The sequence below is a fragment of the Bemisia tabaci genome, chromosome 1, assembly GCF_918797505.1.
Source record: "Bemisia tabaci chromosome 1, PGI_BMITA_v3".
In the NCBI taxonomy this organism is placed as follows: Eukaryota; Metazoa; Arthropoda; class Insecta; order Hemiptera; family Aleyrodidae; genus Bemisia; species Bemisia tabaci.
In genome coordinates, this window is record NC_092793.1 from 31573042 (window position 1) to 31585578 (window position 12537).

General features: G+C 34.2%; 1 protein-coding gene across 3 annotated transcripts in view; it reads left to right on the forward strand.

Annotated features, from left to right (window-relative positions):
* The window catches only part of LOC109041068 (uncharacterized), a 70702-nt gene that overhangs the window by 45304 nt on the left and 12861 nt on the right, over positions 1-12537 (forward strand). The window contains exon 4 of one of the 3 annotated variants that reach the window (XM_019057230.2): positions 1124-11999. The exons of the other annotated variants lie outside the window; for them this stretch is intronic. Coding sequence (XP_018912775.1) covers positions 1124-1479 — 356 coding nt within the window. The 3' untranslated portion in view covers positions 1480-11999. Of the gene's footprint in view, positions 1-1123; positions 12000-12537 lie in introns of those variants that run through there. 3 annotated transcript variants of the gene reach the window in all.

The window sequence follows — 12537 nt, forward strand, 5'->3', positions numbered from 1 at the left end:
GTATCTCTTAAGCCTCTATAATACCTAACTACAGCCAGCTCAACTTACTTTCCTACCTTCATCTCCCATTTCTGAAGACCATGACTATGAAAGGAAAACAAAATTTTGTTATTCTCCTTTCCTTTTCCGCTATTTTTCTCCTCCAGCGGGCTGATTATTGAAGTTCACAGACCATGCTATAGACAAACAAAACCTAGGGAGTATAGAGCGATCCTATCGGTTGAAACGAGTGGTTCCTATAGACTTGGGGAGAAAATGATGGACCAAGTATGGGGTCCCCCGTGGGTTGCCGTTAGTTAATCTATTACCTATACCCTCTTTGTCTATTGCTACCCCCCGTTTCCACCAATAGGATCCCTCCGCATCCCGTTTGTCTTCTTTATCCATAGTTTTGTCTATCAATTCCAACAATTTGCTCGCAGCTATAGAACCGCAGGTGTTTTCACCCGTGCGTAAGGTACCCTCTGATTGCATCATTCTCCCTGTCAGGCATCATTTACCTCCCTCTCACGCCCCATTGGTGCCTGACGTAATTCATGAGATCCGCAGAAGAAGGAATTTTCAAAAACTAGGAAAATCAGGGTGTAAAAATACCTGAACTCCAATCGTTAAAGGAAATGAAAGAACGTTTGACGTAGTTCGCTAATTCTGATCCATATACACATAACAGAACGCTCTTCGGCGCTCTGCGACTGTTAACTGCCACAGTGCCCTGTCCTACCACAGTCCCTCCGGAAGGTGACACTCCGCGTTCCCCCCAGTTCTGTCGTGCGAAGTAAGAACGCCGTAAATCCATCAAGATTTTCCCTCGTTTTTATTGTAACGTAACACTTTATAACATTAAAACTGTTTTACCCATGCACCTCAAACTTTCAAGTTAAGTTCTTGATAGTATTTGCGAAAGAATTCTGTGAAAACGTTGTCCCAAGGCACACAAGTTTTTCTGCTATGATACATTGTTTTCAAAAAATTTAAAATGGCATTAACGGCGTTTTTGCGTTGCACAGCAGAGTTGCCGTCCTTTCACCTGATTTTGATTGATAGCGTCTAATTTGAGGCTAAATTTTCGTGTGATTTCAATGTTTGTGCAGATTTGTAAAGGGACGTTTGGTGTTTTTTTCAGGGTTTTCAATGAAACAGTACATGCCTTGGGTTCAAGGGTGGGACCCCAACCCGAAGTACGTTCGACAAACAAGTCAGAACCAATACAGTTGCCAGCACTGCGGCAAGAGGTACCGGTGGAAAAGCACCCTGAAACGACACGAGGTGTTCGAATGCGGCGGGAAGGAGCCGGCCCATCAATGTCCACACTGTGATTATCGCGCCAAGCAGAGCGGCAATCTCCGCGTTCATATCCGCAAGTATCACTCTAGCTCAAGCATTGTTCCTTTTGTCCCTGTTCATCCCTCGAACAATACAACTCTAGATCTGCATGTAGAAAAGAAAACGGCTGACAACATGATTAACAATAATAATTGATCAACTATTCATTAACGCCAACCACAATCTTTAATTTTTCTATAATTCTGGTCAGTTTTTCTGATGAGTCTCATGTGCAATTTTTATTCCCTAGTACAAAATTTGGAATTCTCCCTAAACCCTACCCTTCAAACACGTCAGTGAAATCTGTATTATTTGCGCTTACCTAGGTATTACGTTCATTCATTATTCAGCTGATCAGGTCCTCTGAATAATAGTGATCTACCTAAAATGTTTTGGTTCGGTTCCTCAGAAAGAAACTCAACAATATTCTCTTCATTTCTTTTTTTACCAATTGGAATTTTTAAAGTGCTCATTTGTTTACCTGCCGTTAATTGAAGCTTGCATACCACCAGGCTTTGTATATTACTCTGAATTTCTCAATTAATTTTCTGTCAATTAATTGTCAGTTTTTCTGATGATTCCATGTCTGACGGTACAGGTTTTTTTAACCTGTGATCTAAGTTTTTCTTGCTTTTATCAATGATACGCATCTTTGACTATAGAAGCAATGATGAAGTATCAACTTAGTAATGGATTTGTTCGAGTGAAAGAAACATAGACATAGACACAGACACACGTATTTAGGGTGAACCGTGCCCGAATTCCTGATGAAGGCCTACTCTTTCTGCATGCTTCAACAATGTTACCGAAACAAATGACAGCGCTTGAAAGTTAACTTTCCCTCTCTGCCGTCTCGATGAGTCAGTCCTAACTTTCAACTTGTGTTTACCGTTTTCAGTCTGTTATTTCTGTAGTATTTATTTCTCTTCCCTGTTTTGTCTTTAAGTTTTCCTTTACTCTATTAAGTTATAACGTTATCCAAGCTTGCATTTAAGTGATGAAGGCGTTTTCATTGACCTCGTATCACATCATTTGCGCAGCGAAAACTAATTGTAATGAAGCTAGCTATGCCTATCATGGAGTGAAGCATCATTTTACCCTCTCTTCATTAGCGCGGTAGTCATGGGAATTTCTAATTTAAGTTGCTCTTATTTTTATTGTGCTCATTACATCTTGGTTCCTGCGCAGAAAAGCAGCAATACATTGAATGTCAAGTTTCAGTTATGTTTTAAGTATGAACCATTAAATATTGCATCGTGTCAGAAATTGATTTTAATTGTTATTCTATCATCAAATTGATGATTTGTTATAATATTCATTGTGAGTGTCTTTTTGATGGGAGTATTTTCGTAAATCTCTCTTGTTCCCACCCTCACCTCTCTGTGTTGTATTACTTATTGAAACGCCAAGTTTTCTTCTATTTTGAATCTTATTTTTTCATCTACTTGTATGATAAGCAACCGAATTCTTCTCATTATTCTCATATTGCTATTAATATTTAGTTGTAAGACTTTTATAATGGTCCTCAATAAGTTTGATGTGAACTATTCACTCTCAAACATTAGGACAGGAAAGTTAAGTGCTGAGTACTTACAAGGTTTTATCTACCCGAGCTTAATTGCTCTAAACTCATGTGATTCAATACTGATTCAGCCGCTCTTACCATTTATCTCATCCTCTTTATGAAGTTTCTCAAACTTGAAAAAACATCCTAAGTATTTCACCTTTAATTAATATTGCTGCTTACTCTTAACATAATATTATCCTCAGGATTTTTAGAAATTAATGATGCTTTTTATTTTTAGTTTCATGGCCAGTGTCCTCTCTTTTCAAGGAGGAAAAATAATTTTTTTCACCTCAATATTTTTTTTACTACGAAAACATTCAAACCCTCCATCTTGCTCAGAAATCAACTACCTCACACCAACCATCATCATTTCATGCTGGCTTTTAAAACACATGCTAGCCTCTCCCATAGATTCAATACAGATGATCTCCGGTTTTCACTGTATCCCATTGTTTAAGAACCTACTGGTTTAATTTCTTCTTATTATCTCCCTCATAGCTTTTCTCATCTCAACCTTGTTACCATTTTGAGAAAACCAGTGAGATTTCCCCAATCCCGAATTCATTCATGTTACCGTCTCTAGTAGAATTATCATTTACCATTGGTCATGTCAACATGAGACCCCTACTTTTCCCAGCTCCCCTTCTCCTATGACTTACGCCCTTTTTGATCTAATACTTTTGGTCTACTTCAACAGAGGTATGTGGTGTCTGTAATAAATTTCTTACTTCTGATTGTATTCAGTATTTTCAAAGGTTATATGACAATTTAGAATGACTAAAAGGAGATCAACTTGTAGCTCTAAATCTCCAATAACTGAGGTGACATACATTACACATGTGAAAAACAAGAACAAGATTTATTTTAAAATTTTGATGTATTTCCGAGAGAGTATTGTGTTTGAGGGTTCAATTTGATGTTTATCCTCATCTTTAATAGACGCAAGCCAATCCCTCGCTTAAGTTACTGACTTTCTCAGGATATAGCACTTATTTTTACCATTAATATTTTTCTCTCATTGAAAGGCCACCCTCAAATTGGAGGGATGTGATGTGAGGTAGTGGTCATAAAAAACTTTCTGGCTGAATCTGAGGAGTAATATCTCTTACTTAAGCTCTCTTCAGTCTAAAGTTTACAGTAATTATTTTTCTTTGTGACTTTCTACTGACAATGACATACCAAGACGAATTCAATATGCCTTACTTGCCCTTTTTTCTCACTGTTCTTTTTTTTTCTTCTTTTTTTGCCTGAACTCTCTCAAAGGCTCTTCTCTTAGTCTAAACTAGAGCCCTCTAACTGGCTTTAATTTTTTAATTTCTTAGCCAATTTTGCACAAAATTCCTTGAAAATCTCAAGATCTGATCTCTGATGTGTCCGGAATACATTGGTAACCTTCCAAGATCGTCAGGCCAACGATCAAATATTCAACAGTCAACAAGGTCAATAATTACACCAATTTGCCTCGTTAAAGCCTCTAGTTTGTATGTGGAGAAAAGCTGTCACTGTCAGTGTTTTTTTGTCCACTGTAAAATCACTAATGCCTTTCAGAAGAGGAATACTTCTACTTAAAAGTTTTTTGTACCTGATTTTTCTCTGGCTATTCTTTTCTTCTCCACCGTTTTCCATTCAGTATGATTACATTTACATCCCTGTACCATCAACTTTTTTATGTCACATGATCTCACAACATAGCATACACTTTGGCTCAATAGAGAGGATACCTTTAAAAAATTAATTTCTTTCCCTTCTAAGTCATCATCCATTAAACCATGCAACATCTACTAACTTCTCTGCCTTCTTTATTTCTCTTAATGTTTATTCTTATAAAGTAATTGAAGTTCATTCAACCCAGTCCAACGCCAACCCAAAGGCTCAATACCTTCCTTTGAAAGATAAATTAGAGCATCAAAAATAAAAATCATCAGTTTTAAACCTGTTTGTCAAATTATTTTTCACAAAAAAAAAATAAGAGGCAGGAAAATTTTAATTTTGATATAATTCCCTTTTAGAACGATAAATTAAAAAGGAGAACCGGACCAACCAAAACCTAATTTAACTTTTTCATGGCAGTTCTCGTATCTGTATACTCTCTTAAATCCGCGATCTAAAAATATTTGATCGTAAAATTGGTTTTTTTTCCAGAGTTTTTTTTACTCGCAAAATGTCAAGCCTCCTTTGAATTTTTGCTCCTATTCTTTGCTCCTATTTTTTCGCTCCAATTTTTTAAACAAAGTAAGTTATGTCTCCTTGTCCCTAAGGCACGGAATCAGTTCTAATTTAGATGACATGATAGTATACTGACATATTCTAGAGCGGAAGAGTTTTAAAAAGCTGATTTTGACGATGAAATTACGGTTTGTCAAAATCGTGCCTCCCATTTTGAATAAGTCTTATTCTAATTCTTTTGAATAGAGCGATGTTGAATTAACTAAGAATGTAACATATCTACTTTGCTTTTGACAGTACGATTAGTTGATTGGTGCTCCTTTCTACTGTTTATCACTGTTTTCCCGCTAGGAGTAGGCACTGTTTTGTACATAGTCACGAGGAAACTTGGCGCGTTGCTCATTTTTGTTTCATGTTACTATACTTTTGTAATTTAAGCGTTAGTTTTATTTATCTATTTTGTAAATCTTGAACATGTTTGTTTTGTAATGACATTACTGTTTTTAAAATTGTTCCTGTTAAAAATATAACTGTCGTTAAGGACTTGAATCTTTGTTTACCACAAAATCAGTTCGTCACAACGTAAGAATCACTCCGTTAGCGTAATAAATAAGGAATAGGAACCATCCTCAGGAGCAATTCCTCTATTAGACCTCAAAGTAATTAATAGCTGAAAAATGATTTTTACAATTTTTCCAGTTATTCCAGTTGATCTTTTCTTTCGTTTGTTCCACTTTTACTAACCATTTAAAAAATTCAATTTAAAGTTGTCTCCTTCAATATGAAATTCATTACTCTCAATTTCAACATAACCATTTAACTGTTGCTGCCGAGGAATGTTTTATCGTTGACACTTTTCTTGAATAACTTCTTTTCTACAACTTTCTCTTTTCTAAGTAAACCTCCCTTTTAAATTTAATCTTATTAGTTCCTTTTGTGTGATGTAAAATGTTACTGAGCAAGATTCTAGATTCGCTCTCTTACTTACTTAATGACAGATCTTTTTTGATAAGTCTTACCTCCAGCACTCATTTAGCAGTTAGTTTTAAGTATTTTTAAGCATTTTGTACATGATTTTTTAAGATCCTTTTTTGTATGGTTCTCATCGATATCTTCGTTTCTTACTTTTCTCATTTTTTTTATTTTCTTTTGTTTACTTGTATTATAGCCTATGGTGAAGTCTACAAAGTCTCCAAGACTCATAATTCTGTGGAAATAGCATTAATTATGGTCTTATGAGTTAGTAATAATATACAAATCCTGAGGCAGCTATTTCTGCAGCTCTTGCTTTTCAAACACCTGAATGTGAGCACACTTCAGCCTCAAACCTTGATAACTCAACATCACTAATTATGTTTAAAACAAGAGGCAAACAGTTTTCATCCAACAAGAAGCTTTATTTTTCATGAGAAAACATGTATGGCTAGGTCAATCTTTTTCCTGTTTCCCTGTATTTTGCTCTATGATCAGTAGTTTTTCAAAACCAGTTGTCAATAGCAGACTTTTGAACCCTGAGATTTTCAAAACTGAGTAAACACATGTTTCCAGTCAGACTTAATTTGTCAGTGACTTTATTCTCTTGATCATACTGGCTACTTCAATGATACATAAAAAACTATTTGAATTAATTAAGAATGCATTTGTGTGTAACGTATGCAGTATTTATCGCATACAGTCAACCGTGATTATCTGTCAGTCACTCATTTTAGAATCACTCCTGCTTATTTGTGTAGCTCATGCAGGGAAAACGCCCTTTAGTGACGTACTGAGCCAATTGAAGGAGGAAATACTTATTTCAGCCCCCTCCATGGTGAATACATACCACTCCTAAAATTTGAAAAGTCTGCAGGTAATAAAGGTTGAATGTGATGTCTTTAAATTTGTGATGTATAAGTTTTTGTGATAATATTTTGTAAGCTGTGCAGTTGTTGCCTTTAAATTTTTAGCTGTATCAAACTAAAATTTTCTATAAATTTTTTTGGCATATAGTTTTGGATATTAATGATTTTTTCTACCCTTTGTGATACTCGGTTTTTAAAAAAAAACGAATTATAAAACTTAATTTTTGAGAAAAATTTAAAATTGAAGGAAAGTATCCCCTTGTTACTTTTTGATACGATTTTTTTATCAGTATTTGTATTTATTTTTTAGATACTTTTGATAGTGTGCCTTAGTTGTGCCCTCAATTCTTAAATTTTCTTCTTTGAAAAAGTTTAAGCTGTACTTAGCTACCGACTTTCAAATGAGCAACGGTCCATCTAGATTACTAGGTAGTTGTTATTTTTGCTAAGCCAAGAAAATTAATTGCACAATATGGTTTTGGTAATTTCTTTTCCCTTTTTTACAATTATTCTTTAATGACTTCTATATTTTTTTTTTTTTTTTTTTTTGTAGGATATTAGAATAGATCACTTAGTAATGGCTCTGTTTTGCTAAATACGCTTACTTAAATATGTGATGGCTGCCTACTTATCTTAGGATTATCCAATGGAAGCTAGATCTATAGTTGATATGAAACAATCAGGAAGAAAAAACAAGTGTCAGGATCGTCAGCAGCTTGAAATATCGTAGGGGCAGGGAAAATGCCTCTTAATTAAAATTCAGAGTTGAAATCGGAATGGTAATGCTTCAATCTCCTATTTCTGAGAAAGGCTGAGAAAGGTATAATTATTTAATTGCATTCTGCACGTTTTGTCCACTCGGCAGCATACTGAATGAACAGCATTTATGCATCACCTAAATCATTGTCCCCCGCACAAAGGGACATATCTCGATTGCACCGTTACTGCATTTTTTATATTTTTTTATACGGCGTTTTATTTTTCCATAAGAGAACTTTTGCATAAATTTGCCTGAAATTTCCAGAGATTTTTCTTCACACTTTTAGAAATAAAAACTGAAATTTATCAGCAAATTTTTGCAATGGCTCTCCGATAAAAAAATAAAATTTTAGTGGAAATACTGAAACAGCGCAGAAGAAATGTGCGCCTTCATGTGGGAAATGATGAAATATTTGTTCGTAAAGTGATTCAAGTTACTCGGACACCTGGAAAGTTAAATTCTGTTTTCATACACTGCCCCTATTTTTCATTGAAAATTATCAATCAATGCAGGAATTTTGCTCCTCACCTTAAAATTTCAAAACTATTAAAAAAAGTTCAGTTGAACCGCTCTTCTTAAACATGTTATTAAAGTCTCTGAAAAACTAAACCTCTTTTTTGTAATTCAGTGACCGAATCTACTCGTCATTCTTTTGTCAGGTCAATCTTATACTCATTGAAAAAATGTTTCCTGTTCCTCAGATACCTCATTCAGGAATCTCGCCTTACTTGTCCTTACCTTTATAAAATACGATTTTCTATTGATACAGATTTCAGTGCCTGCAGAATAACTTTTATTTTTGTTCATTGTACAGTTCTGTTGGTATTTAGATGGAATCCTTTATTTTCGACGAATTTTTGAAATTTCATTTACAGGCAACTGAGTTTCTATCTTGTTTCTCACCCTGTTCGCTACATTATTATAGGTCAACTGTGATTTTTTTCTGTATACTTCCTTTTACACTTTCTCCTCTTGATATTATGTTTGTAGAATGGGTTACTTCAATAAAAAAATTCACATTTTAAGAATAAAAGTTTACTCAATGTCACTTGGGACACTATACTACTGTTAATTCTTCTGAGTCAAACAAGCCTATGTAACTTTACTACCACAAAATATCTTCCTTATTATTCTGAAAGTGAAAAGAAATTCCAGACCTACATCAGCAATGATTGCAAATATACTATCAATTATATTGAATGAGGCTTTGATTATTTTTCTTCACGCTATTTTGAAGATAGCGTCATTATTATTTTGCAAAAACAGAAATTTCATTGTTATTTAGATTAAAACATAATTCTCATAGTATTTCTAAGAGGATGGAAAATTGTGAGAAATTTTGAAAATTTAACCATAAAATTACAAAATTTCCAAGCCTAAAGAATTCTTTGTGATGTAGAAAACAGTCTGGAGGGTGTTTATCAATGGCGTTAATTTCTTTGTTGTAACTTGAATGTAACCCGTTCTACTCATTGAACCCATTCACGAAATATTTCCCTGGAAGTCCTGGGCATGGATGCCTTCCAAGATTGGGCTCATTCGGACTCGCAGTTTAGCATGTTTCATATGCTAATGCGTCGATCATCTCAATCCAGTATAAGTCAATCCAGTATAAGTCAATCAAGTATTTGTCCTCTTATTGATCCTCATGTACATTTGTATAAATAACGTATGTTCTACCATCATGCACCATTGATCTTTGCCCTATCATTAAGTTCCACGTGTATAATTTTCATGTTCGTTTAGGATTAAGATTTCTTTTTACATATTTTCTAGGCTTCTGATTATTTCTCTCCTTTATTTTTCAAACCACTTGCATTCAGGCCAGTGAACAACTTTTCCACTAAATATTATTACTCAAAGCCTGGCAAATTGGCCATTTTTTTTCTGCTGACCAAGATCTTGAGTCATCAAATTTACTTCAGTCTAGAACATACCAACATTCTTGGGGCACACCATTTTCTGGCATGAGCCAAGTGATGAATTGTGTGCCCGCATGCTGTTTCATAAAGTATTTTTCTTTTCTCTTTCAAACGTGACCGGCCAATGTAATAGGGGAGCCAATAGATTTTGGTATTTTCTTCGATGTACACCCTAAACTTCAATTATTTTTATCCTTCCTAAAATTGCTGCTTTTTATCAATGCACCACATCAAGTGAATCTCCCCTCTGATAATTCAGTCATCCCTTCTCCCAGAGGGGGAAAATTTTTTTTCAAATTCACCTAAGGCATGAAAAAAAAGCAAATGTCTGTATTTCTGTTTTGTCTAATGTACAAAACTATTCCCAGTTTTCATGCGGGAATACCTCAATTATCTGACTTGACATGACATAAAAAAATCTCCACAGCACCTATTACGTAGTTATGTAATTTTACATCTAGGCAGTGTATAACATCATACACTTCTTTTTTCAAGCTTACCTAGGAACGTATCAGTTGTACCATGTCAATTTATGGAATTTCACTACCTCTTTGATAGCTTTGTCTCTAGCTGTTTACTCATTTACTCGTGTAAGATTTTTTTTTTTCAACTAATGTTAAAACTGCCTGTTAGTTTCATGTTCTGCAAGAATATCATCATCCTACCTTTGTTACTGTTTGTAAAAATAAAATTAGGTTATATTCAGGAAAAATGATGAAAGAGAAGGATCCTAATTATCTTTTTCTCTCTTTCTTCAGGTGCTCTTGGTTTGCTAGTTTTTTTCTTCGCCTCTCTATATATTATTCAGTTAAATGTGACAATTCTTGTGAACTTGAATTAAGTTCACAACCCACTCAGGACTATATTCAGTAATGAAAAATTCAGAAAAACTCAGGGATATTTTTTGAAATCACTCATTTTTTTCTTTCAAAGAATTACATTTTTGAAAACCTCCACTGTCAATTTCATCATGTCGTTTTTGTATCTGCTGATCAATATCTTGCTATTAAACAGTATTATACCAGAGCTGCCCTTCACATTCCCATGTTCTTCCACTCTATTTCCTGATTTTAACTAATGCTACTAATTGAGGCTTTTTTTGTGCTGAGGTCCTCAGCTGCTTACACCTTTTTGCCAGAAACATTAATTTGAAAATTGAGGATTCTAGTTTTCCATATTTAGTTCTCTAACTATTAAAGGCACAGTAATGGTCAAAATCATATCCTTAAAATTCTCAGCCAGAGAACATACTAAAATTTCAAACTTGTTTCTATGAATCTCAAGTTCTTTGCTTCATTTTCCCTCACCTAAAGCCTCAATTTACTCGTGTAAATGTCTGCCTAGAAGGCTGAGTCAAACAATCAAAGTGCTTTGGGATTAAATGTACGGGGAAAAGTTGACTCGTCTCTGTGTATTAGTAGATGTCCGTTGCCGGCGAATTGTTAATTTTTTGCATGGTATTTTGATTGTAAGATTTGACTCAGAGACAAATAAATCTCCACTGCAAAGTAAAAAGTAACCACCTCAAGATAATTAGGTTTCCTTGAGCCGTATAGCCATTTTTATCACCTTATATATTTGGGTTGTTTCCCAAAATATTTACCTAGACCTCAGTTTTAAACTTGAATCATTTTTTTGGTCAAAAATGGCAAAAAATTGTGGAGCTCCCACCGTTTATTTAACAGTTTTAAAATAGGATCTTCCCGCCGGAAATTTCCATTCATTAATAGTTGTCGAAGTTTTAAATATTGTTAAGAATCCAAATGTTGCCTTTTTCCTCTTCAGAGATTAATTTTTTTTTTTAATTTATTTATTGATTTTTATTGAAAGTAAATTCATGGAACTTTCGAAAGCTTGCCTTTGAAAACTATTCAACAAGAGTCTAGACTTGCCTTGGTTTCTGGTCTCTGCATAAAAAAGAAATCAATTCCTTTTCAATCCCTTTAAATTTCGTAAATTTTCTAGGTACTTTTGTGATTTTTTTATTTTTTTTTATTTTTCCTTCCTTCTCTTAAGTATTAATTTTAGCTTTGTCCGGTGATAATTGTGAAGCTAGGAAAGTTAATTAATATCTGCTCAAACACAAATTTAAATATTATATCATGGAATATTATTGATAAACTTTAGTTAACACTTCATTGAATTTAAATGTGCTTTCGTTTTACCCAACTTTGATTAATTTATTGACAATGATAATATCCCTCTTCCCCTGTAAGTTCATTGATTATTGAGAACATTGTCAATGCCAGTCTGTATTTTCTATACTTATCATTATTTATTTATCTTTACTAATAGTTTAATTTGAATTTAATTTTAGTTTATTTATTATTTTACTCTTTAATTATCTGTGGTGACAATTTATGCAAACATGCTACATACTTATAAATATATCATGTAATAAACTTGTTATAATTACTTGATTAGCAGCGTGTCTCCGATTTTTTCTCCTTCTCCTTTTTCAAAGTAAATAATAATGAGAGAAGTCAATTTTTTTTGCCAAAGGTGCTTTCAATATAATGGAAAAATTGGTTTTTCCTGGTAGAAATTACTTTGCAATGTTGATTGAGTACGCACCAGCTTGCCATAGCATTGTTTCAAGCATTTTTGGCAGGAAATAAAATAATCTTTCTAGTAGCCGTTCATAAAATATGTAACGTTCAAAAGAAGAGAGGATTCTGTAAAGAGGAGTCAAGCCATTCAGTTTTTACAAGTTAAAGAATAGGTACCTACGGCATAAAAACGTAGGGGTGACGAAAATCCTAAACTTAGCGGTACATATGTCATGAACGGCCCATAGTCTGGAATTTCACCTAATTTTTCATCAGTCCTCTACTGCCGCACAAACAGACTGCAATTTCAAGAGATAGGCCATGTAGTTCATATGTCAAGGTGTATGCTCTTCAAATAAGTAGTTTGCAGCATCCTTCCTGAGAATTATCTCAATCTTTTGCGCTCCAA